At 48.0% G+C, this 26,260-nt stretch overlaps 2 protein-coding genes across 27 annotated transcripts in view; one reads left to right on the top strand and one right to left on the bottom strand.

Moving 5' to 3' along the window:
• Positions 1–26,260, top strand: part of TVP23A (trans-golgi network vesicle protein 23 homolog A) — a 62,069-nt gene that overhangs the window by 27,420 nt on the left and 8,389 nt on the right. For 6 of the 26 annotated variants that reach the window (XR_012429241.1, XR_012429235.1, XR_012429236.1 and 3 more), the window contains exons 3-8: positions 14,906–15,050; positions 16,796–16,885; positions 17,471–17,599; positions 19,132–19,260; positions 20,620–20,679; positions 21,858–22,187. Coding sequence is in view for 7 of the 26 variants with exons in the window: in XM_005591238.4 (XP_005591295.1) it covers positions 14,906–15,050; positions 16,796–16,885; positions 17,471–17,599; positions 19,132–19,260; positions 20,620–20,679 (553 nt within the window). In the remaining 19 variants the exon portion in view is untranslated. Of the gene's footprint in view, positions 1–1,767; positions 1,883–14,905; positions 15,051–16,695; positions 16,886–17,470; positions 17,600–19,131; positions 19,261–20,619; positions 20,680–21,475; positions 21,736–21,857; positions 24,275–26,260 lie in introns of those variants that run through there. The other 20 variants (XR_012429242.1, XR_012429240.1, XR_012429239.1 and 17 more) reach the window with 13 other exon arrangements.
• Positions 21,603–26,260, bottom strand: part of NUBP1 (NUBP iron-sulfur cluster assembly factor 1, cytosolic) — a 24,657-nt gene continuing 19,999 nt past the window's right edge. The window contains exons 10-11 of the mRNA XM_005591240.4: positions 22,918–23,001; positions 21,603–21,912 (exon numbers count right to left, since the gene is read on the bottom strand). Of these exons, the coding sequence (XP_005591297.1) occupies positions 21,854–21,912; positions 22,918–23,001 (143 nt within the window). The 3' untranslated portion in view covers positions 21,603–21,853. The remainder of the gene's footprint in view (positions 21,913–22,917; positions 23,002–26,260) is intronic.

The raw sequence follows: 26,260 nt of genomic DNA, 5'->3' as shown, positions 1-26,260 counted from the left end.
CCCTTTCTATTGATCCCAGGTCTTGAAACTCAACCAATTTTCAATCAGAAAAATTTAAAATTTATCTATAGCCTAGAAGGTCCCTACCAACCAGCCCCCTCCTCCTGCCCCTCTTTGAGTTGTCCTGCGTTTCTGAAACAAACGAATGTACCATTGTACCCTTTTTTTTTTTTTTGAGACATAGTCTCACTCTGTCACCCAGGCTGGATTGCAGGGGCACAATCTTAGTTCACTGCAACCTCTACCTCCTGGGTTCAAGTCTTCTGCCTCAGTCTCCCAAGCAGCTGGGATTACAGGCACCTGCCACCAGGCCTGTTTTTGTTTTTGTTTTTAGTAGAGATGGGGGGGGGGGTTTCACCATGTTGACCAGGCTGGTCTTGAACTCTTAACCTCAGGTGATCCAGGATCCAGCAGCCTCAACCTCCCAAAGTGCTGGGATTACAGGTGTGAATCACCACACCCAGCCCCAATGTATATCTTGAATGTATTTGATTGATGTCTCATATCTCCCAAAAATATATAAAACCAGGCTGTACCCCAAACACCTCAGGCACATGTTCTCAGGATCTCCTGAGGGCTATGTCATGGGCTATAGTCACTCCTATTTGGCTCAGAATAAACCTCATCACATGTTTGACAGAGTTTGACTCTTTTCATCAATACATTTTTTGACGTATTTTGAAGGAGCCCTACAGAGCTGTCTCCTGTGGGGAAAGTCTGCACTCTGTTGAGAACCCCCTTCCCTTTCCAGGTGCTTCCCCTGATCCAGGAGAGAATTCACGAAGAGCAGCACCTTTTCAAGGCTGGTAAAAATCATTTGCCATCTGTTCTCTCTGAAGCTGGCTACTGGGAGGCGCCATCTGTGATATAAAAACCTTGCTCTTGTCCGGGCGCGGTGGCTCACGCCTGTAAGCCCAGCACTTTGCAAGGCCGAGGCAGGTGGATCACGAGGTCAGGAGTTCGAGACCTGTTGGGAAATTGCTTGTGGGGTGCCTGCATAAACTGGCCATAAAAATATGGGACAATAAGTTGTGGAAAGTCACAAGAGGCCTCTGAGGAGGAAATTGCCATCATGGTCCCATGTTCAGAGCGAGACCTGCTCTTTTATCTGCAAACACTGTGTTCAAGGAGAAAGACACTCCTTTGAAGCACTGGAATGTGGACAGATGTGCAGGCTCCTAGTTAAGCCCGCTCTCACCAGCTACTCTCCGATAAGTTCAAAATATGCTGTTTGAGCACGAAGGAGATTCATTTAAACTGCTACAGCATGACATACTGTCTCCCTTTCCCGGTTTCACCCCTGAACATCTGCTTCTCAGACCTAAGTGATTGTACTCAATAAATAGTGTGGAGACCAGAACTCTGAGCCCTTTGCAGCCTCTGATTTGCTCTGGCCCTCCGGCTCCCACCTTTATGAACTCTTAACCCACCAGACTTTGGGTACCCTACTAGTGGTGTTGAGGCTGGTCCCCAACAGAGACCAGCCTGACCAACATGATGAAACCCCGTCTCTACTAAAAATACAAACAACTAGCCGGGTGTGGTGGCAGGCACCTGTAGTCCCAGCTACTTAGGAGGCTGAGGCAGGAGAATCACTTGAACCAAGGAGGTGGAGGTTGTAGTGAGCCAAGATGGCACCACTGCACTCCAGCCTGGGCAACAGAGTGAGACTCCACCTCAAAAACAAAACAAAACAACAACCACCAAAAAAACACCTTGTTCACAACCCCTTATCTTAACCCAGACACTCCTTTCTCTTGATTCCAGGTCTGTAGATAATAACTCTTTCAACCAATTGCCAATCAGAAAATCTTTGAATTTACTTATGACGCAGAAGGGCCCTTCCTGTTTGAGTTGTCCCGCCTTTCCACACCAAACCAAGGTACATCTTACATGTATTGACTGATGTCTTTGTCTTCCTAAAACGTATAAAGCCAGGTTGTAGCCTGAGAACCTTGGGCATATGTTCTCAGGACCCCATGGAGCTGTGTCATGGGTCACAGTTCTCATATTTGGCTCAGGATTAACCCCTTTAAATATTTTACAGAGTTTGACTCTATTAGTTGAAGGCCTCCGGCATCTGACGTAAATGTGACTGTCTCATTTTATGGATGGATCATGTGAGGCTCAAAGTGAAGCGGCATCGTTGTCTGGGGTAAATACCTGGGGTCTGTCATCTCGCACCGAGAAGATAAAGGACACGGACACATGAGGAGTGAATTTAGGAGCAAAGGTTTAACAGGCAAAATAAAGAGAAAGGAGAACAGCTCCCTCCCTTGTGAGAGAGAGGGGCTTCTGAAAGCGAAAAACTAGCCCACTGCAGACTGCACCAGATTTTATAGACGGGCTTGAGGAGGTGGTGTCTGATTTTCGTAGAGCCCACAGATTGCTTGGTCTAGGGGTGACATTCACATAGCACTCACGGAAGGCTGGCCACCCCACCCTAATCTTATTATGCAAATGAGCTTTCCACTTGGCCGGTGCCATGTTTTCTGCCCCTTTCTGTACATGTGACTGGAAAGGAGAAGAGAAGATGGAGCCGCCATTTTGAACGTGCCTAGTCCCAGGTAGCCTTTTCCTATTGGCACAGCTGTTGGCGTTCACCTGTGCAAGCTTCCAGCTTGCTTATCTGCAGCTGGATTTTACAGGCTGCTCTTTGTTAGGAAAGAAAATAATTTGGGGGCTACTTTTCATTAAAAGGAAAACCTTACAGAGGACTCTCGTACCCTCACTATCTGCCTAAATAATTTCTTCTTAACTCCTATATCAAAAAGGGTTCAGTAGTTTGTCCAGGACTGCATACCTAGCAAGCATGGAGCAGGAGCGTGGGGCTGGACTCGCTGACTTTCCTGGCACCACGCTGGCCAGGTGCAGGGAGGGTTGGGCTTTTGTACTTCATAGAGGGGTGGCCTCTTTTCTGTAGAGGAACTGGTAAGCCCAGAAGAAAGGACCTGCTTTCTGGAATTTTCTTCATGCATCCAGCTCTAATATTCCATTACTCAACGGGGGATTTTTAGGTCTAAATTTTCTTTTTTTTTTTTTTGGACCACAGCTGGGCCATCTAGGAACCCAGAATATCAGCCCGTGAGCTTGGTTTATCCCAAAAGGCATCTGGCCTCAATGCAAAGTCAGGGCTGCTTCTGCCGATTTCTTTCTTATTCTACTTTTAAATTCAAATTTACGTAAAAGTACAGAGAACAACGAACCTGATGTTCCCGTTGCCCATCCCCAGTCATCACCAGGATGTGGCGAGTTTCATCTTCACTCCCTCCCACCCCCGCACACTCAGGTTATTTTTAAACAAATTCTAGACATCATCACAGAGCAGAGCAAACCAAGAAGGGAAGAGGATGCCTTTCTTCAGGCCTGCCATACTGAGAAGCAAGAAGGTTTCCAGTGTCTGAAAGAGGGCACAGAATTTAAAATGGGATGTTTGATGAGGAATTCTAGTTCGAGATGGGCTTTAAAAAAAAAGAGTACAGTTTTCAAAGTAAAGGGATTTTTTTTCTTCTTCTTCTTTAGACAAGGTCTCCCTCTCTCCCCAGGCTGGAGTGCAGTGGTGTGATCATATCTCATTGCAGCCTCAAACACCCAGCCTCAAGTGATCCTCCTGCCTCAGCCTCCCAAAGTGCTGCGATTACAGGCATGAGCCACTGCACCTGGCCACAGGACAACTTTTAAAGACATTGTTAGGTCACTGCTGAATTTAGGATAAACTCACCTTCCCCTGTGGATGGAAAATAAATCTTGGGGCCCCCAAATCATTAAGCTAAAGGGAAAAGTCAAACTGGGAAATGCTTCAGGCCAACCTGCCTCCCATTCTATTCAAAGTCATCTCTCTGCACACTGAGACAAATGCATATCTGATTGCCTCCTTTGGAGAGGCTCATCAGAAACTCAAAACAATGTGACCATTTGTCTCTACTCTACCTATGACCTGGAAGCCCCCTCCCTGCTTCGAGGTGTTCTGCCTTTCCAGACCCAACCAATGTCCATCTTTTTTTTTTTTGAGACAGAGTTTCACTCTTGTTGCCCAGGCTGGAGTGCGATGGCGCAATCTCAGCTCACTGCAACCTCCACCTCCCAGGTTCAAGTGATTCTCCTGCCTCAGCCTCCCGAGTAGCTGGGATTACAGGCATGTGCCACCACACCTGGCTAATGTTGTATTTTTAGTAGAGATGGGATTTCTCCATGTTGGTCAGGCTGGTCTCGAACTCCTGACCTCAGGTGATCCGCCTGCCTCAGCCTCCCAAAGTGCTAGGATTACAGGCATGAGCCACCGAGCCTGGCCCCAATGTTCGTCTTACATATGTTGATTGTTGTCTCCTGTCTCCCTGAAATGTGAAAACCAAGCTGTGCCCTGACCACCTTGGACACATGTCGTCAGGACCTCCTGAGGGTGTTCTCAACCTTGGCAAAATAAACTTTCTAAAATAACTGAGACCTGTCTCAGATATTCAGGGTTTACACCCCCAAATCAGACCTGCTTTGGAAGTTGTGGGAAGGTGATATTTGTGCCTCCTCTGTTTCTCTGTGTACTCTATCTAGACAGAGCCTCATACCTATGTCCATCCACCTTTACAAATTCTGGCTCTTTTTTTTTTTTTTTTTTGAGATGGAGTCTTGCTCTGTCACTCAGGCTGGAGTGCAGTGGTGCGATCTCGGCTCACTGCAACCTCCACCTCCCCAGTTCAAGCGATTCTTGTGCCTCACCCTCCCCAGTAGCTGGGATTATAGGCTCCCGCCACCAAACCTGTCTGATTTTTGTATTTTTAATAGAGGCAGGGTTTCGCCATGTTGGCCAGGCTGGTCTTGAGCTCCTGACCTCAGATGATCCACCCACCTTGGCCTCCCAAAATGCTGGGATTACAGGTGTGAGCCACCACGCCTGGCCCTGGCTCTTTTTTTTTTTTTTTTTTTTTTTTGAGATGGAGTCTCGCTCTGTCACCCAGGCTGGAGTGTAATGGCGCAATCTCAGCTCACTGCAACCTCCACCTCCCAGATTCAAGGGATTCTCCTGCCTCAGTTTTCCAAGTAGCTGGGATTACAGGCGCCTGCCACCACATTCAGCTAATTTTTGTATTTTAGAGATGGTGTTTCACCATTTTGGTCAGGCTCGTCTCGAACTCCTGACCTCAAGTGATCCACCTGTCTCAGCCTCCCAAAGTCCTGGGATTACAGGTGTGAGCCACCATGCCTGGCCCTGGCTCTGTTTTTTAGAGCAGTTTCAGTTTTGTAGCAAAGTTTGAGGAGAAAGTTCATAAAATTTTTATATATTCCCCTTCTCCCCCAATTTCTCCATTTTAAACATCTTGCATTAGTGTGGTATATGTGTTACACTTGATGAACCAATACATTATTATTAACTAAAATCCATAGTTTATATCAGGGTTTACTCTTGTTGTATATTTTATGAGGTTTTTTTCTGTTTTCTTTTTTTCTTTCTTTCTTTCTTCTTCTTTTTTTTTTTTTTTTTTTGAGAAAAGGTCTTGCTCTGTTGCCCAGGCTGGAATGCAGTGGTGTGATCTCGGATCACTACAACCTCCACCTTCCAGGCTCAAGCCATCCTCCCACCTCAGCACTCCAAGTAGCTGAGACTATAGGCGTGTGCCACCATGCCTGGCTAACTTCATTATTTTTTTCTTTTTTTGGTAGAGATGGGGTTTTACCATGTTGCCCAGGTTGATATTTTTTCTTTTTTTTTTTGAGACAGACTCTTGCTCTGTCACCTAGGTGGGAGTGCAGTGGTGGGATCTCAGCTCACTGCAACCTCCCCTTCCCGGGTTCAGGCAATTCTTCCTCATCTTCCTGAGTAGCTGAGATTACAGGTGTGCACCACCACACCTGGCTACTGTTTGTATTTTTAGTAGAAACAGTGTTTCACCATGTTGGCCAGGCTGGTCTTGAACTGCTGGACTCAAACTATCTGCCCCCTAGGCCTCCCAAAGTGCTGGGATTGTAGGCAGGCGTAAGCCACCAGGCCTGGCCCATTCTGTGAGTTTTGGTAAATGTGTAATGTCATATATCCTCCATCACAACATCATACAGAGTAGTTTCCCAGCTCGAAAAGTCCCCTCTGCTCCACCTCTTCATCCCTCCCCACCCTCTGGAACTCCTGGCAACTACTGATCTTTTTACTGTCTTTAGAGTTTTGCCTTTTCCAGTACGTTGTATAGTGGAAGTTGTCCATACACGGCCTTTTCAGATTAACCTCTTTCACTAAGCAATATACATTGAAGGCTCCCCCATGCCTTTTTGAGGTCCGATAGCTCGTTTCTTTTTAGCATTGAATAACATTCTGTTGTCTGGATGTACCACGGTTTATCCATTCTGCTATTGAAGGACATCTTATTTGTTTGTTTGTTTTTTGAGACAGAGTCTCACTCCGTCACCCAGGCTGGAGTGCAGTGGTGCGATCTTGACTCACTGCAACCTCCACTTCATGCGTTCAAGTGATTCTCATGCCTCAGCCTCTCCAGCAGCTGGGACTACAGCATGTGCCACCATGCCCGGCTAATTTTTTTGTATTTTTAGTAGAGATGGGTTTTCACCATATTGGCCAGGCTGGTCTGGAACTCTTGGTCTCAAGTGATCTGCCCACCTCAGCCTCCCAAAGAGCTGCTATTGCAGGCATGAGCCACCACACCCAGCCAATTGAAGGACATCTTTTTTTTTTTTTTTTTTTTTTTGAGACGGAGTCTCGCTCTGTCGCCCAGGCTGGAGTGCAGTGGCGCCATCTCGGCTCACTGCAAGCTCCGCCTCCCGGGTTCACGCCATTCTCCTGCCTCAGCCTCCCGAGTAGCTGGGACTACAGGCGCCCACAACCGCGCCCGGCTAATTTTTTGTATTTTTAGTAGAGACGGGGTTTCACCGTGGTCTCAATCTCCTGACCTTGTGATCCGCCCGCCTCGGCCTCCCAAAGTGCTGGGATTACAGGTGTGAGTCACCGCGCCCGGCCTGAAGGACATCTTAGTTGCTTCTGAGTTTTGGCAATTATGAATGAAGCTGCTGTAAACGTGTGTGTTGCTTTTTGTGCAGACGTAGGTTTTCAGCTCACTTCGGTAAACACTGGGGATTGTGGTTGCTGGATTGTATCACATGTAAAATGTTTAGAGTGATTTGCAAAGATTTGGCTTTGGTCAGCGGCTTCCAATAGGAAATTTGTATGGTTCAGTGAATTTTTACACGTGTAGTCATTAAAGCTATGGAACATTCCAGCATCTAGAAGTCTCTCTCATACCCCTTCCCAATCACCACCCCCTCACCCACTCCAAGAAAGAACACAACCCCTTGGGATTCTGCCAGTCAGGCAGCAACCACCCCCCAGCTTTTGAAAGCAGATTTTTTGGGGTGTGGATTTGGGGAGCAGGTAGGGGCAGTTTGCTTCATTTTGGGTTGTTTTGAAGGGAGCCTAATGTCATCACCAAGTTGTTCTTGCTGGTCTGGAGCAGGGATTGGCACACTCTCTGGGTATTTGGGGCTTGACAGTCCAGCGAATGAGTGAGTGTGACTGTGTTCCAGTAAAACCTTATTTATAGGCTGGGCACAGTGGTTCACACCTGTAACTATAGCACTTAGAGAGGCTAAGATGGGAGGATAGCTTGAGCCCAGGAATTTGAGACCAGCCTGGGCAAAAGAGTGAGATCCCATCTCTACAAAAAAATTTAAAAATGAGTCAGGTGTGGTGGTGTCTGCCTGTATTCCCAGCTACTTGGAAGGCTGACGTGGGAGCAGTGCTTGAGCCTGGGAGGTCGAGGCTGCAGTGAGCCTTGATCACGCCACTGCACTCCAGCCTGGGTGACAGAGTGAGACCCTGTCTTAAAAACAAACAAAACAAACAAAACAAACAAAAACAAAAACAAAACCAACAAAAAGTTTATGTCACAGGTGAGCAGCAACTACCTGGGGCTGGTGGCACAGGGTTAAGAATTTACCAACACAGTTAAACAGGTAGACAAGCAGATTTATTAGAGAAAGTATGGAAGTACATTTCAAAGGAGCAACGGGCAGGCCAGCAAGAGAGGAGCTGACTGCCAGGAAACAAAGGCTTGCTGGGGATTTTCTAGGATGGTGCTTGTGCTGTGTGCTGAAGAGGGCTTTGTGAAGTACTGATAATGCCAATGTTGCAGTGAGTTCACTTGTGATTTTTGTATCAGCTTAAGGTTGGATGACAGCTGGGTGCAGAAAGGTTGTGTTATTTGGCCAGGAGCGGTAGCTCACACCTGTCATCTCAGCACTTTGGGAGACTGAGTCAGGTGGATCACCTGAGGTCAGGAGTTCGAGACCAGCCTAGCCAACATGGCAAAACTCCGTCTCTACTAAAAATACAAAAATTAGTCAGGTGTGGTTGCAGGCACCTGTAATCCCAGCTACTCAGGAGGTCGAGGCAGGAGAATCGCCTGAACCTGGGAGGCAGAGACTGCAGTGAGCCGAGATCACACCGCTGCACTCCAGCTTGGGCAACAGAGTGAGACTCTGTCCCAAAAAAAAAAAAAAAAAAAGACTGTTATTTGTGAAGGAGGGCTGTGTGTTCTGGACAATGAACAGAGGTAGATTTATAGCTTATCAGCCTTTTTTTTTTGCTTTCCCTCATTTCTGCCAACCTGACTCTCCCTAATTAAGACTCCACACTTTATTTACAAAAGCAGGCCATGGCCAGATTTGGCCCTTAGGTTGCAGTTTGCTGAACCTGGGCAGAGCTGGGCTTTTTCTTTGTGAAATTCATGTCCAGATCCCACCTGAAATCTGAATCCATGTGTCCTGTGCACGACATGAGACCTCCTCAGGTGGCTTCCGTGCACATTTCAGGTTGAGAATCTACTGTGCTTCCCTCCAGGGAGGAAGACAATGGGTGACAAGGGCCCAGAGCTGCATAAATGGATCTAGAAAGAGAGGAAAGTTGAACAGAAGCCCCCATCAGGACTCTTCCCGCCTTGACAACACTTTACTTGTGTAATCTCATTTCCCCCTTTCATTACTGTGTCATTTTCTCGCCTCTTCTTTTTTCTTTTGAGATGGAGTCTCACTCTGTCACCCAGGCTGGAGTGCAGTGACATGATCTCGGCTCACTGCAACCTCTGCCTCCCAGGTTCAAGTGATCCTCCTATCTCAGCCTCCTGAGTAGCTGAGACTACAGGCGTGTGTCAGCACACCCAGCTAATTGTTATATTTTTAGTAGAGGTGGGGTTTCACCATGTTGGCCAGGCTGGTCCTGAACTCCTGACCTCAAGTGATCTGCTCACCTCTGCCTCCCAGAGTGCTGGGATTACAGGCGTGAGCCACCACACCCAGTCTCCTCTTCTTGAAACAATGGGTTTCTACCTGTCTGGGGTTGGGGATGTTGGATGCTGTGCGGAAATAGCACCTGTTCAAGTTGAACACGATTCTGGGGGAACGTAAGGGGCCCAGGAGTCTTGGGAGATCCCTGCAAAGACAAAAAGTAGTCCCCTCAGGAGTGAGAGAAAGTTGTGGTCAGAGGGGGAGTTTCACAGTTTGGCTCTTGGTGGTGGAACTGTTGTTTTGAATGACACGGAGGACTGAGATGGTAATGGCTGTCACCTATTTTTGAGCTTGGTGTGTGTGTCAGGCACTTTATATGTACCATCGTCACCCGATGTTTTCAGTATCTTAGGAAGTGGATCCTGTTGGCATTCCCATTTTGCAGAAGAGGAGATGGAGGGATCACAAAGTAGCTTAGAGAAGACCACAGAGCTACTCAGAGGTTAGAGCGAGGATTGGAACCCTGGTGGTCTAGCACCCAAGCCCATGGGTGGCAGGCCAGGTCTCACTAACACAGGCCTCCGTAACAGCTGTCTCAGCACTGACTGAGTGGTGAAGTTAAATATTAAAAGCTGAGAGAGCCAGTGCCCTTATACAAAGGCTGGAATGTAACAAAAGCCCACCCAGAGTTGTGTCCAGGCCTTTCCTGGTCCTTGAAGTATGACAAGATAACAAAGGAATTCTTAACAGGAGCCATTTAGGATTAAATAAGTTTATTAGGGGGTCCAAAGAAACTCCCCAGTCCTCCACAAACAAGTTTAGTGGGGGTCTGAAGAGGCTTCCCAAACCTTCATGATTTAGCAGGAGACAAGATGAGGGTAATCAGGTAATCACCCCAGCACCTGGACCCACTTAGATTAAGTAAATTTACTGAGGCTCCAGAGGAAGGTCTTTGGGACTCAGATCTTAGTTATAGATTAAAAGAAGTTAATCTTTATTTTATTTTCTTCATTCATTCATTTTGAGATGGAGTCTCGCTCTGTCGCCCAGGCTGGAGTCTAGTGGCATGATCTTGGCTCACCGAAACCTTCGCCTCTTGGGTTCAAGCAATTCCCGTGCCTCAGCCTCCTGAGTAGCTGGAATTATAGGCACGCGCCACCAGGCCCGCTAATTTTTCTATTTTTAGTAGAGCCGGAGTTTTGCCATGTTGGCCAGGTTAGTCTCCAACTCCTGACCTCAAGTGATCTGCCCGCCTCAGCTTCCCAAAGTGCTGGGATTACAGGCGTGAGCCACTGCCCCCAGCCAATCACTTGTTTTAGATGAATGCAAACTTACCCATGACATATAGCTCAGAAGGTATGTAAGCTCTGGAAAACTCGGTAATTTTGAGTTGACCTGGCGTTATTTTCTAGGTCTTCTCCCTGTAACTGGCTACAGAAATAAAAACTTCCTCTCCCAGTTCATCTGCATCTCGTTTTGGGGCCACAAGAATATGCCACCTGATCCTCAGTTGGTCCGGGAACACACGCAGCTGTGCCATGCCCACTGTGCCGTTTGCCTCTCAAGGGGCGACCTCCCAGGTTGGTGCCTGGGAGAGCGGAGTTAGAGAGCAATGGCACTAGGACCTGGAGGTGATTGGTGGGGGTGGGGAGGCGGGGAGTGTGCTCCATGTTGCCGGGGAGCAGGAGGATGGAGGACCCGATGGCAGAGATGAGTGGACAGGACTTACGCCATGACTTTCAAAACTCTCAAAACTGGAAAACTGGTCTGAGATCACACAGTATTAGCTAGAGGCACAGGCTGGGCAAACTCCAGGTGGGGACTGAATGAGGACTTGGAGGATGCTGATGGAGCAACCTGCATGAAACAGGATTAAAGCAACATTTAAAAGGGCAACAGGCGTCCTCTTCTACTTGCTTTGGGCTTTGAACTCTGTTTGAATAACACCACTTTCCACTGAGTTAATCAGGGCCCAGCTAACTGGAAGGTATCAACAACTGGAAATTTTTCAGCATTTTATTTTAGGAAAGCCACAGCCAAAAAGAAAAAAGAAAAGAAGCGGGTGGGCAGGGGATTTATTCGAATGCATTTACTTCCACATTTTACCATGGGTCAGTGCACACTTGGGTCACACTCTGACCTTTTTTTGAGATCTATATATTTTGTTTTGAGATGGAGTCTTGCTCCAGAGTGCCATGGTGCAATCTCGGCTCACTGCAACCTCTGCCTCCCAGGTTCAAGCAATTCTCCTGCTTCAGCCTCCCGAGTGGCTGGGATTACAGGCGCCTGCCATCAGGCCTGGCTAATTTTTGTATTTTTAGTAGAGATAGGGTTTCACCATGTTGGCCAGGCTGGTCTCGAACTCCTGACTTCGAGTGATCCACCACCTCAGCCTCCCAGTGCTGGAATTATAGGCGTGAGCCACCGAGCTCGACCCTCTATACGTTTTTACGTCTCTATTGTTCTACAAAGAGGACAGATGTTTCCAACGATTCTGACTTGATTACAAGTTCAACATAACAAACATGTTTGCTGAGAATCTTAAATACCGGCTGCTTTTGGGGATATAAAAATATCCCCAAACATGGTCTGTGCCCTCAAAGAACTTTCAGTTATTGAAAGAGCGTTTATTTATCTCCAAGGGCAAGGGACAAAATTTTATTCAGTTAGTTAGGAAATTCTCAATAAGGTTTAAAGCAAAAAGAGACACCCAAGATTCTTACCTTCTGGAACACTCCAGGAAGTTTTTAAGTTCTATGTGATCCTGTCTAATTCTTCTTTGAGACAGAGACTTGCTCTGTTGCCCAGGCTGGAGTGCAATGGTGCCATCTCGACTCACTGCACACTCCACCTCCCGGGTTCAAGCGATTCTCCTGCCTCAGCCTCCTGAGTAGCTGGGATTACAAACATGAGCCACCACAACTGGCTAATTTTTGTATTTTTAGTAGAGACGGAGTTTCACCATGTTGGCCAGGCTGGTCTTGAAATCCTGACTTCAAGTGATCTGCCTGCCTCAGCCTCCCAAAGTGCTAGGATTACAGGTGTCAGCTACAACACCTGGTGATCCTGTCTAATTTTTAAATGCGGGGTACACTTCCAGGGTTGGTTTTCATTCAGGTCACTGGCAGAGCTGAGAGCCTGAAAGGCTCAGACGAGACCCATCCTGGTGAATGGTTGGTGCTTTGCCATGCAAAAAGTCACTGTGAAGTCTGCTTCTGACTCTTAACATTCCCCTGGGAGTCAGAAGCCCCACAGTTTTATAGGCGTCTATGTTGTGCTGACTCTGACTCCATTTCTTCTTGGGGAGAGTGAGCAGGCTCTTTCCCTGCAGTTCTGTGTGGACCTCTGTGGCCACCCCATTCTGCCTCTCATTTGCCAAAGCCCACAGCATTTTATAACTCTAATCCAGAGGTTGCAAGCTCACTGCTTGCAGGCCAGTGAGAAACACAGACTGGGATATTTCAGTAAAAGAATTAGCAGCCATCATTTAAAATCAGATTTCCCATTGCAAGTATGGATTTCTGACTTCTCCTGAAAATCTTGGATCTGGCAGTACTGGGTCTGATTTGCACCAGACCAGTGGTGCTGGGAAGAGTCCCTTTCATCCCTCCCTTTTCCTCCCCTGCCCTGAGGTGTGGGTTTCATTGCCATCCATCACTGTGTCAGAGGTGTGTGAACCAGAGCAACTCCATGTTGAATAGGGGCTGGGTAAAATGAGGCTGAGACCTACTGGGCTGCATTCCCAGATAGTTAAGGCATTGTAAGTCACAAGATGAGATAGAAGATCGCACAGGATACAGGTCATAAAGACCTTGCTGATAAAACAGGTTGCAGAAAAAAAGCCGGCTAAAACCTACCCAAACCAAGATGGCCACAAGAATGACCTCTGGTCTTCCTCACTGCTACACTCCCACCAGCGCCATGACAATTTACAGACGCCACGGCAATGTCAGGGAGTTACCCTATATGGTCTAAAAAGGGGAGGCATGAATAATCCACCCCTCATTCAGCATATCATCAAGAAATAGCCATAAAAATGGGCAAACAGCAGCCCTTAGGACGGCTCTATCTATGGACTAGCCATTCTTTATTCCTTTACTTTCCTAATAAACTTGCTTTCACTTTACTCAGTGGGTTTGCCCTGAATTCTTTCCTGGGTGAGATCCAAGAACCCTCTCTTGGGGTCTGGATCTGGTCCCCTTTCTGATAACAACTGGGCTCGTGCTGTTGATTTCTTGATCATAGTTGAGTATCGTTCTCTACCTGTGTGCTCTATCTAAACTGGGAAACTATAGAAAGAAACAGAAACCCACAAGTGTCTTCAGTCTGGCCCACATCACCCGCTGCCATCACCTGCTCTAGACAACTTGGTGACCATTCTTTTCTTGTTTTGAGATGGAGTCTAACTTTCTTACCCAGCCTGGAGTGCAGTGGTGCAATGTCGGCTCACTGCAACCTCCGCCCCCAGGTTCTGGTGATTCTCCTGCCTCAGCCTCCCGAGTAGCTAGGGTTACAGGCGGACGCCACCATGCCCAGCTAATTTTTGTGTTTTGAGTAGAAATGGGGTTTCACGATGTTGGCCAGGCTGGTCTTGAACTCCTGACCTCAGGTGATCCACCCGCCTCGGCCTCCCAAAGTGCTGGCATTACAGGTGGCACGTGGCCTATATCAGACTATCAAACTCACATTAAAAAAAAAAAAAAAAAAAAAAAGGCCGGGCGTACTTGCTTATGCCTGTAATCCCAGCAATTTGGGAAGCTGAAGCGGACGGATCACCTGAGGTCAGGAGTTCGAGACCAGCCTGGCCAACATGTTGAAATCCCATTTCTACTCAAAATATAAAAATTAGTTGGGCATGGTGGTGGGCGCCTGTGATCTCAGCTACTCGGGAGGCTGAGGCAGGATAACTGCTTGAACCCAGGAGGTGGAGGCTGCAGTGAGCCGAGATCATGCCACTGCACTCCACAGAGCAAGACTCCGTCTCAAAAAAAATAAATAAATAAATTAAAAAAAATAAAAATAATAGGAAAAAAAAACCCAGAAAAAAAGCAATTTACATAAGATGAGCATGTTCCCCTTGGCTCCCTCTCTTCTTTCTGGCCAGGTTTGTGTCTAAAGGAACAGTGAACAAGAACCACCTTCCCCTAGGTTAAATGCCAGGATTCACATGCCACTCACCACTGAGCAACTATGATGAGTGAGACCTGCCACTCACAGGTCACACGTTTCGCTCTGTCCAGGAACACATTCCCCGATGACATGAGACACTTGCCCCGTGGGCTGCATGTGAGCTTGGAGTTCAGTGACTGGCGGAAAAACCCAACCTTTACCTTTGGGGAACTGACTGTCATCTCTGCTGGGCGGGGAGGCAGTGATTGCTGTCACATTTCACTTCAAAGATGACCGTGTTTCAAAGAGGGAGAGTGATATTTGGAGTCAAGTGGCGGGAAAGTACTGGATTCTTCGAAGGGGAGGGAAAAAAACAGTGTCAGCATGACTATTTGGGGACTGCTGACCTAATAATGCATCCCCAGGGCTACAGCCTGAGTTTCTGCTTCATATGCACCAGGGAGAACATTCCATTGAGCCATGTGAATGCCCCCAGCAAAGTCTGAAATGGTGAAGGGAATTCAGTAACCATCCGCTTGGCTCTTGGAGTGAGGGCGCCTTCTGGGTCCTTTCCTAGACACCCCTTGGCCACCTTTTTCCACCTGTTTTTCCGAGTGAGTGCCATCGTCACCTACGTGTGCTGCGACTGGTTCGGCAAGAGCTTTGTGGGCTGTTTTGTCACGGTGCTGCTCCTCCTGTCCCTGGACTTCTGGTCTGTGAAGGTGAGGCCCTTTCCTGTGATGTCACTACTCCCGAAACACGAGGCTTGTCCCCTATATGCGTGGGATCAAGAGATACTTTGGTTTAGACTCCTGAGACATGCTTAAGAGTGCTGAGCAGTGTCACTTAAAAGTAGGGGGAATGGAGAAACCCTGTCTCTACTACAAATACAAAATTAGCTGGGCGCAGTGGCACATGCCTGTAATCCCAGCTACTTGGGAGGCTGAGGCAGGAGGATCACTTGAACCCAGGAGGCGGAGGTTGCACTGAGCCGAGATTACACTATTACACTCCAGCCTGGGCAACAAGAGTGAAACTCCGTCTCAAAAAAAAAAAAAAAAAAAAAAAAAAAGGGGAAAAATGCATTGTTTAGCGCTTAATAAATGGCTTTTGTCAAATGTCAATTGTCATTCTTGCACATGTGACAACCCCATATGACTTTGCATTTTTTTGTAAAACTTACTGTATTAGTCTGTTTTCACACTGCTTATAAAGACATACCCAAGACTAGGTAATTTATGAAGACAAAAAGGTTTAAGGAACTTACAGTTCCACATGGCTGGGGAGGCCTCACAGTCATGGTGGAAGGCGAAAGGCAAATCTTACACGGTGGCAGATGAGAGAATGGAAGCCAGCCGGGCGCGGTGGCTCACTCCTGTAATCCCAGCACTTTGGGAGGCCGAGGTGGGAGGATCATCTGAAGTCAGGAGTTTGAGACCAGCCTGCCTGGCCAACATGGAGAAACCCCGTCTCTACTAAAAATGCAAAAATTAGCCATGCATGGTGGTGTGCGCCTGTAATCCCAGCTACTTGGGAGGTTGAGGCAGGAGAATCATTTGAACCCAGGAGGTGGAGGTTGCAGTGAGCCAAGATTGTGCCACTGCACTCCAGTCTGGGTGACAAGAGCCAAACTCTGTCTCAGAAAAAAAAAGAAAACAGAGAGAGAGCGAGCGAGAGAATGAAAGCCTTGCAAAAGGGGTTTCCCCTTATAAAAACCATCAGATCTTGCGGCACTTATTCACTACCACGAGAACAGTGTAGGGGAAACTGCCCCTATGATTCAATTATCTCCCACCTGGTCTCCCCCATAACACATGGGAATTATGGGAGCGACAATTCAAGATGAGGTTTGGGTGGGGAGACAGCCAAACCATGTCACTTGTATATGAATTAATACATATATTTAAAACATATATAATATGACCATATAAATTATATATGTTTGTGGGGGGAGTGTGTAACTTTTTTTTTTTTTTTTTTTTTTTTTTGAGATACAGTCTTGCTCTGTCGGCCAGGCTGGAGTGCAGTGGCGCTATCTCGGCTCACTGCAAGCTCCACCTCCTAGGTTCAAGCCATTCTCCTGCCTCAGCCTCCCGAGTAGCTGGGACTACAGGCGCCCGCCACTACGCCCGGCTAATTTTTTTGCATTTTTAGTAGAGACAGGGTTTCACCTTGTTAGCCAGGATGGTCTTGATCTCCTGACCTCATGATCCTCCCACCTCAGCCTCCCAAAGTGCTGGGATTACAGGCATGAGCCACCGCGCCCAGCCGTGTGTAACTTTTTAAAGTGAGCTTAGTTGAAAACTAGAAGCCTTGACATCTGAGAATTCACTACAATTCAACACCTTTTTTCCTTCCTGCTTCCAGTACAAGTCTGACATGAATCAGGGGACTTTTTACTTATCAACACAGTGAATACGCCTCTTTGCTTGTGACCTGCTCAGAGTCATTTGTCTGTTGTCTTCAGAATGTAACCGGAAGACTCCTGGTGGGCCTTCGATGGTGGAACCAGATAGATGAAGATGGGAAGAGCCACTGGATCTTTGAAGCCAGGAAGGTATTCTCCATGACGAGCTGAACTAACCAGAGCGGGGATAATGGGCGTAGAAAGTTTCTGTGGGTTCCTTTGGAGTTTTATGCATATCTGATTCCAGCTACACAAAAGCCACTGCTGCGGGTGCCCTGGTGAAACATGGGTGTGGCAAAAGTGTCTGCAAAATACACTGGGCATGGTGGCCCACGCCTGTAATCCCAGCACTTTGGGAGGCGGAGGTGGGTGGATCACTTGAGGTCAGGAGTTTGAGACGAGCCTGGGCAACATGGTGAAACCCTGTCTCTACTAAAAATACAAAAATTAGCCGGGCATGGTGGCAGCCACCTGTAATCCCAGCTACTCGGGAGGCTGAGGCAGGAGAATCACTCGAACCCAGGAGGCGGAGGTTCCAGTGAACCAAGATCATGCCACTGCACTCTAGCCTGGGTGACACAATGAGACTTCGTCTCAAAAAATAAAACAACATCAACAACAAAAAAACCCCACAACAAAAGCATCTGCAAACTAAAATAAATGAAAATGCGAGCACGCTCGTTCGTTTGCAACCTTTCTGCTTGTTTTGACATTTGAATTACTTTCCTTAAACAGGTCTCCTCGAATAACATTGCTGCCACAGAAGCTGAAGCGCGAATCTTCTGGCTGGGCCTCATCATCTGCCCCATGATATGGATTGTGGTTTTTTTTGGCACCTTATTTTCCTTGAAGCTGAAGTGGCTGGTAAGGCCATACCTTGACTTCCACATTGCTTTGATGTCTCTGCAAAACCGGTGTTTGCACTGCTAGGCTTCTGTTGTTATTCGTTATTGATTGAACAGTTGTAATAAGTTTATTGAGATATAATACACATTCCATACAATGTACCCATTTAAAGTATACAATTAGGGGCTTGGCGTGGTGGCTCACGCCTGTAATCCCAGGCCTTAGGGAGCCCAAGGCAGAAGGATTGCTTGAGCTCAGGAGTTTAAGACCAGCCTGGGCAACACAGTAAAACCCCATCTCTGCAAAACATACAAAAATTAGCCAGTCATGGTGGTGTGTATGCTTGAGCCCGGGAGGCAGAGGTTGCAGTGAGCCAAGACTGTGCCACTGCACTCCAGCCTGGGCGCTAGAGTGAGACCCTGTCTCCAAAAAATAAAATAAATAAATACTAAGTGTGAAATTCAGTGGCTTCTAGTGCAGTCATAGAGTTGTGCAGCCAACACCGCCATCAATGTTAGGAAATTTTCATCACCTGAAAAAGAAGCCTTGCACCCTTTCAACATTGCTTCCTTATGCTTCTGTTCCTCCAAACCCTGGCACCTATTAATTTTTCTGTTTCTATGGATTTGCCTGTTCTGGGCATTTCATATAAATGGACTCACACAGGCTGGTGCGGTACCTCACGTCTGTAATCCCAGCAGTTTGGGAGGCGGGGGCGGGTGAATCACCTGAGACCAGCCTGGCCAACATGGCAAAACTCTGTCTCTACTATAAATACCAAAATTAGCCGGGCATAGTGGCACATGCCTGTAATCTCAGTCACTTGGGAGGCTGAGGCAGGAGAAGTGCTTGAATCCAGGAGGCAGAGGTTGCAGTGAGCCAAGATCGCGCCACTGCACTCCAGCCTGGGTGACAGAGTGAGGCTCCATCTTAAAAAAAATTAAAAAAGAGAGAAAACAAAATACTTGTAGATAGTAAAACAACAGTGTCATTTAATGAAAGTGCGGGCTCTGGAATTTGGATCCCGGCTCGACCACGCTCCAGTTCTGTGGCCTTGGGCAGGTTTAATCTTCCTGAGCCTCAGTTTCTTCCTTGTAAAACGGGATGATGATGGTGGCAACCTCTCCAATTGTAATGATTCTGAGGTGTCCATGGGTATTTGCAAATGCTCAGTCAATGTTGGCCATCACTATTCTTAGGTGCTGGCTAGAGCACTTCTACTTGGCTTGAGAGGTGCATTTCTGTAAATGCTCTTAGAAAGTGACCTCTGCGTCAGGAGATCGAGACCATCCTGGCTAACACGGTGAAACCCCTTCTCTATTAAAAAAAAAAAAAAATACAAAAATTTAGCCTGGTGTGGTGGTGGGCACCTGTAGTCCCAGCTACTCGGGAGGCTGAGGCAGGAGAATGGCGTGAACCCAGGAAGCGGAGCTTGCAGTGAGCCGAGATCATGCTACTGCACTCCAGCCTGGGCAACAGAGCGAGACTCCATCTCAAAAAAAAAAAAAAAAAAAAAGACAGTGACCTTTGCTTTCTTTGTCTGAGTGCAGGCTCTCGTGGTTGCTGGGATCTCTCTCCAAGTTGCAAACCTGTATGGCTACATCCTTTGTAAGATGGGAGGCAACAGTGACATTAGCAAGGTCACAGCCAGTTTCCTGTCCCAGACAGTGTTCCAGACGGTGAGTAACTGAGGTCTGACTCCTGGACCACTCCTCTCCAGGTAGTCAAAGTCAAGGTGGCCTGCTGGCAACTGCGGTTTATAATGTAACATATCAGCCAGGCTGCCATTGTTTTATTGTTTGTTTATTTTTTGGGAGGAAGGATCTTGCTCTGTCACCTAGGCTAGAGTGCAGTGGTATGATCATGGCCCACTGCAACTTCCATCTCCCGGGCTCAAGCAATCCTCCCACCTCAGCCTCTCGAGTAACTGGGACTACAGGTGTGTACCACCATGCCCGGCTAAGTTTTTAATTTTTAAAAAATTATTAATTATTTTTGTAGAGGCAAAGTTTTGCCGTGTTGCCCAGGCTGGTCTTGAACTCCTGAGCTCAAGCAACCCGCCTGCCTTGGCCTCCCAAAGTGCTGGGATTACAGCTGTGAGCCACTGTGCTGGCAGTTTTGCTTTTTAATTGTAAGATTTACATAAAATGTAGCCTTTTAACCATTTTAAAGTGTATTGTTCTGTGGCATTAAGTATAACCACCATGTTGTGCAACCTTCACCCCACCCAGCTCCAGAACTGCTTTCATCTTGCAAAATTTAAGCTCAGTACCTGTAAAACATTAACTCCCCCTTCTCCTTGCCTCCTGGCCCTAGGAACCAGCATTCTGCTTTCTGAGTCTGTTGGTTTGACAGCCCTAGGGACCTCCTGTTAAGTGCAATTATAGTTTTTGTCCTTTTGTGACTGCCATTTGTTTTCAGTGATTTTTAAAACTATAGTATTAAGAGTCACAAACGGTTTTTCCATTTTTATTATTATTATTATTGTTATTTTTTGAGATGGGAGTTTCCCTCTGCTCCCAGGCCGGAGTGCAGTGGCATGATCTTGGCTCACTGCAACCTCCGCCTCCCGGGTCAAGTGATTCTCCTGCCTCAGCCTCCCGAGTAGCTGGGATTACAGGTGTGCACCACCATGCCTGGCTAATTTTTGTATTTATAGAAGAGATGGGGTCTTGCCATGTTGACCAGGCTGGTCTCAAACTCCTGGCCTCAAGTGATCCGCCTGCCTTGACCTCCCAAAGTGCTGGGATTACAGGCATGAACTACCATGCCCGGCTTGTTTTTGTTTTTTTTTTTTTTTTTAAACTTAACAGATATTTCTAAAAGTGAGAGATAGGAGGTCTTTGAAATTTGACCAGGTTCATCCTGAAATGGTTTGAACCATCTTAAATTTGAACAGTGCTGCTTTATGCCAAGACGTCAAGCAACCAATTCCGCAGGTTTTCTGTACTTTGTGGGTTTTCTCTGGCCTTGCATCAGCAGGACTGCCCCAGTCGCGTGTAAGGACAGAAAACCATGGTTGACTTTTCCCCTTGCAGGCCTGCCCAGGTGACTTTCAGAAGCCGGGCCTTGAGGGGCTGGAGATTCACCAGCATTAGGTGAGAAATGGATCGTGGCACCCGTGTGGAGGGGCTGGGGAATTCTGAAAAATGCAGCTCTTGAGGCACAGGGCCCAGGGTTTGGGTGGGCTTCCCCTGTTCCCTGGGGTGGCCTGGTACGTGATCAGGCAAGAAGCAGACTGGGCAATGGGCCTGCCCTGGGCTTTGCAGCCTCATAGCTCTTGGAGTGAGGAGCTGTGGGGGGTGGGGTGTGAAGTCACACCTTCCTCACACTGAACATGTGCAAATCTGACCATATGTGTGGTCCTAGGGAAGGGTGGGGAGGGAAAAGAGACAAGGGAGGGAAAGAACAAGGGGATTTGTTCTTGTTTCCCACCCACCCACTTTTATGTCCCAGAGTGGAGAGAAAACAGGAATTTACTCTTCTTCCAGCTGGTCTCAGATCCTGTGTGTCTCAAAGAGAGCAAGCACCTCATGGCAGTGAGGATGACTGTAGAGTTTACATCTGTCTCTCTTTTTTCTATAATTTAAAAGCCTGAATATTGGTTTGCATGCCACTGGACATTACTGGATATACTGTGCACATATTACTACACAGGGTGTATACACAGACCCCAAATTCTGTCTTAGTGGGTGATTCAAGGACTCTTCAAGGGCTTTTTGATTTGACCCAGCTGCGCCACATGCAGTGATTTTAGAACAAACCCCAGCGTGAGCTCTGTCGCTTTTAGATTTTTCCTCAGTCTGAAGAGGAGCGTTTGGACTGTGCTGTTTGAAAACATGCCTGTGTGTTCTGCAGTGAAGCCGCACACTCACCCCTTTGGTTCTTTTCTAGGCTTTCTTATCTTCAGAGGCAGAAATGGCTTAAATGGGAGTTTCTACAATCGACTAAGCTTCCGACACAGCAGAATCCCATGGTCCCACAACCCATTTGTTTTTTACGTGAAAGAGGCCTCGGGGGAGAGGTTTGAGGAGGGGGTTTTATTCTTAAAACGGCATATTTGTAGAGAATGCCCTTTATATATGTTCTAAGGAAAAGTGTACAAATACTCGATGATTAAAGTGTCTCTGCGAAAGTGGCTTTGGACCACGCCAGCATCTGGTTCCTTTTTGCTGTGACCCACCCTGTCCCGGAGCTGGTCGGGTCTGGCTGGATGTGCTGCCCAGGGAGTACCTCACTTGGTAACTGCTTGGTTCTGAACATTCTCTCATTTCAGGAATTGATGAGGTTCTCTTCTTCTGACTGACGGAGATCACAAAACTCTTGGATTCCTGGAAAACAAGACGACAGGCATAGAGTGCTAAGAATTGTCCACCCCTGGAGAGCCCCGTCCTGTGCTGGGGAGGGCCGTGTCTTGACAGGGCTGGAATCCTCTGGCAAGTTCCATAAAAAGCCCTGTCTGTGATGCCCTGAGTCTTTGAAAGTGACCGGAATACCTCACACTGCCCATCAGAGTCATAACCAATGGCTGAGGCCTTCCTCGGCCCATCTATAGATGGAGGATTCTGGGAATGCTGTTTCCTTACCCTCAACATCATTTTTCTAGGCAAGTAAAACCCAGCCACAAACTTGGAGACCGCAGCTTTAAAAAACACTGACACCTCTGCCTTCACTCTGGGGCCTCTGATGGCTGCCACTGGCTGCACGTGGGTTTGGTCTGGCTAACCAGAGTTTTTATTTCTATTTTTTTAAGACACGGTCTCACTCTGTTGCCCAGGCTGGAGTGCAGTGGCGCGATCTTGGCCCACTGCAACCTCTGCCTCCCAGGTTCAAGCTATTCTCCTGCCTCAGCCTCCTGAGTAGCTGGGACTACAGGCGAGCGCCACCACACCCGGCTAATTTTCATATTTTTAGTAGAGACAGTGTTTCTCCATGTTAGCCAGGCTGGTCTTGAACTCCTGACCAGCCTCAAGTGATCTGCCTGCCTCCTCCACCCAAAGTGCTGGGATTCCCAGTGGGAGCCACTGCACCTGGCCTGTTGTTTTGTTTTTATCAGTTACTTTCTTAAATGAATTACTTTATCACTTTATTGGGATGTATTTCCTAAGCCATAAATTTCAACCTCACTGTGTTTTTTAAACTATGAATTAATTCACTATACTCACACATTGAGAGATTTCTCATGGACTCCTGGCTTCCTGGGCTATGGAGGCCACTCTGTGGTCATTGCAGACCCCACCACCAGCCCGTCCTTCCACACCCCCCATACCCTTGGCTCCTTTATGTTGCTTCCTGCCCCACAGGCATCTGCATTTAGTACTCATGGAAATACTTACTCTGAATTATACTTCTGTAGGCTAACGTGGCTGGGGAATCCGGGGCGTCAATGAAGAAGGACTGGCCTTTGTCACAATTCTTACCTTAAAAGAAACAAATGGAAGACAATTCAGTCCAAGAGGAAAACAGAGTGGCCACAAGATCTTGGGGCTCCTTCTGTGCTGGTGACAATGGGAATATTTTGAGTCCCCTTCACTTGTAATGAAGAACAATGTAGAAAAGGCCACTGGGGTCTCTGGGACCTTCCTTCCAGCATTTCAGGGTCCCCAGCCAGCATTTCAGCGTGGCTAAATCATCAGGTGGCGTACAGAAAATGCAGGTTCCAGGGCCCTACAGAGAACTGATTCAGCAGCTTCCAGGTGGGCCCAGGAGTCTGCATTTTAAGAGATTAGCTTTTGAGCAAAAGGATCATGAATGCACATGATTAAAAAAAGTACAGAATACAAAAGGATATGGCATGAAAGGCCAAGTCCAAAGAGGGCTACTAGTGTTCTAGGTGTCTTTCCAGAAAGATTATGCGCATATAAATGTGCACATTCACAAGTGTGCACACACACATACACACACTCATATACCTAAAATACGAGTGGGAGCACATGACACACACATTCTGCCCACTGCTTTGTCTGTGTATAATTTTATCTTCTAGGTCATCTGTGCTGGTGTCTATCCGTCTGCTAGTCTTTCCCTGCCATGTGGCCACTGTTCCAGTCCCCTCCTATGCACACCCAGGTTTCTCTAGGACCATGTTATCCCAGAGCCAGGAGGACAGGACACAGGGGCCTTGGAGTCATTGGGGGTGTTCTCGCCCCCAGTCTGCCCTACTAGCCCCCGGTTGTGGGTGGACCTGCCATCAGCTTGCTCTCCCCACTCTCCAGGCCCTGAGCTGCCAGAGAAACAGGGCCAAGTGACTGCACTGCCCATGTCCGGTCACCAGCCTCAGGTGAACCCCAGGAGGAGTTCCTACCTTGCACCTACCATTTCCTCAACTTCACTACTGTGCTGCCGTGTGGGACAGGGAAGTCCAAGTCGGGGAAGAAGCCTGTGGGGAGAGGGTGGTGGGAGATGGGGAGCCCAGATGGCCCAGTGAGGCAGGAAAATAGGGTCTGGAGGCAGGGAACATAAGGCCAATTCGCACTTGAGCCATAACAGGAAATGTCCTCTCCACAGGACATATGCCATAAATGACTCTGTAACTTTACTTCATCCTCTTCGTTTATATAGGACGTACCCCAAGTAGAGGATATTTAAACCCAAAAACTCTGTAATGGGGCCTTTGAGCCCCTATTCTCAGGCCCATTCCCTTCCCACACTGTGGAGTTTACTTTCATTTTCAATAAATCCTTTCATTCCTTCCTCGCTTTGTGCGTTTTGTCCGGTATTTTGTTCCAGGCGCCAAGAACCTGGACACCCTCTGGAACTTACTAGGGAGGCCCCTGAGTGCACGTTCGCTGGGCCAGACTTGGGAGGCTGGGGATCCCAGAATAGTCATGCTGGGGGTACTTTCTGTCCCTGATTTTCACCCAGGTCTCCCTTCCCCAGAGGGCTCCCCAGCCCCCAACACACAAATATGCTCTAGTGTTTTCCCGTCCTAACTGCATTTCCCCCTGGGCTCCCACCTCTCCGAGAACGGGCATCATCATCAGAACAGCTGGTGTGAGCACAGCCCTGTTCCAAGAGATCTCAGGCATCCTCTCTCCACCCTGGCAGATCCCTCACTAGGCACCACTGTCACCTGCATTTTACACACGGGGCCATCGAGGCTGAGAGGGGAAATGACTAGCCCAAGTCCCACAGCTAGTGGTGGCGAAGCAGGGATCTGAGGCCAGCCCTTCCTGTGATCCTCAGCACACGGGGGCCAGGACCCACAGCACCAGAGCGCTGGCATCTGCAACTTTGCCACCATGTCCCTAGAGGGGACTGAAGTGCTGTCCTCGTGTCCTCCTGTCTGCTCCTAGGAAGGTGGCTTTGCCCCCACTCTGTCCCCAGTGACCTTGCCAGATGCGTGTCTGTCGCTTGGCCCTCACGCTCCACCCTCTTGGGTGTGTGACAGCGTTAACCACCCCTTCCTTTCTGGCACTCCCTGGCCTTGCTATCTGTGGTTTCCCCTCGAGGTGAGGTTCTGCAATGTGCCATCTGACACACAGGACCAGGCCCACTGGAAGGCACTTAATGCTCTCAGTTCAGAACGAGCCCCGCAGCTGTCACTGTCCTCTGCTTTGAAATTAGCTCTTGTGAACCACCTGGAACTTTGCTTCTTTGTGACAAGTGGCCCTGAAAGGAAAGACCAGGGCCGATGCCAGGGCTCGGTGTGAGGGAGGTGGGAAGATGGAGGTTGGTGGCTCTTTGGAAGAAAAGCCACATCAGGATCCAATAGAGGGCCCCAAGGTCACTTCCTGATCTGTCAGACAATGGCAATGGCAGGCCTGTGGCTGGGCCCATGGACATATTTGGGTGGGTCAGCAAGCAAGCATGCCATTGTTTTTTTTGGAGACACGGTCTTGCTCTGTTACCCAGGCTGGAGTGCAGTGGTGTGATCAGGGCTCACTGCAATCTCAACCTCCCCGGGCTCAAGTGACCCTGCTAACTCAGCCTCCTGGGTAGCTGGGACCACAGGCACATGCCACCATGCTGGGTGAATTGTTCTATCTTTTTTTTTTTTTTTTTTTTAGAGACGGGGTGTCTTCCTGTGTTGCCCAGGCTAGAGCATGGGGTGTGCGTGTGTGTGTATTTAATGGAGTTAGTTGCCATCATTTAGTAATCAGGAGACTTTGGGTAAGGATATAGATTTCTAGCTCTTCGTTAAATATTGGAAAATGTGGCAGTTGTGATGGCCATAAGGACACACCTCTTGGATCTCTGGTAGCAGCTGCCAGGCTCCAAAATCCATCACCACGTTTGTGTGGAGGCAATGCTACCCCCAGGCTGCTCCTAGCTAGTGACTGAGCTGAGCATCGCACTCGGGCAGGCACATTTCTGGGAGATGCAGGCCCTCTGATGGGTAAGTGGGCTCAGAAATGCCCTGGTGGCTGTGCCCAGCTTTCCTTGAGAGCAGCCAAGACGCTCCAGCAGACTGAGATGGTCCAACAGACTGATACGCTCCAGCAGACTGAGATGCTCCAAAAGACTGACACACTCCAACAGACTGAGATGCTCCAACAGACTGCCACACTCTAGCAGACTGAGATGCTAAAAAGTAAAGTACACTGAGGTGCTCCAGCAGGCTGAGATGCTCCTATGGGCTGAGATGCTCCAGTGGGTTGAGATTCTCCTTTGGGTTGAGATACTCCCGTGGGCTGAGATGATCCTTTGGGTTGGGATGCTCCTGTGGGCTGGGATGCT

This window comes from Macaca fascicularis, chromosome 20 (genome assembly GCF_037993035.2).
Source record: "Macaca fascicularis isolate 582-1 chromosome 20, T2T-MFA8v1.1".
Classification (NCBI taxonomy): domain Eukaryota; kingdom Metazoa; phylum Chordata; class Mammalia; order Primates; family Cercopithecidae; genus Macaca; species Macaca fascicularis.
The sequence above is the reverse complement of the archived record's forward strand: the minus strand, read 5'-3'. Positions and strand labels throughout refer to the sequence as shown.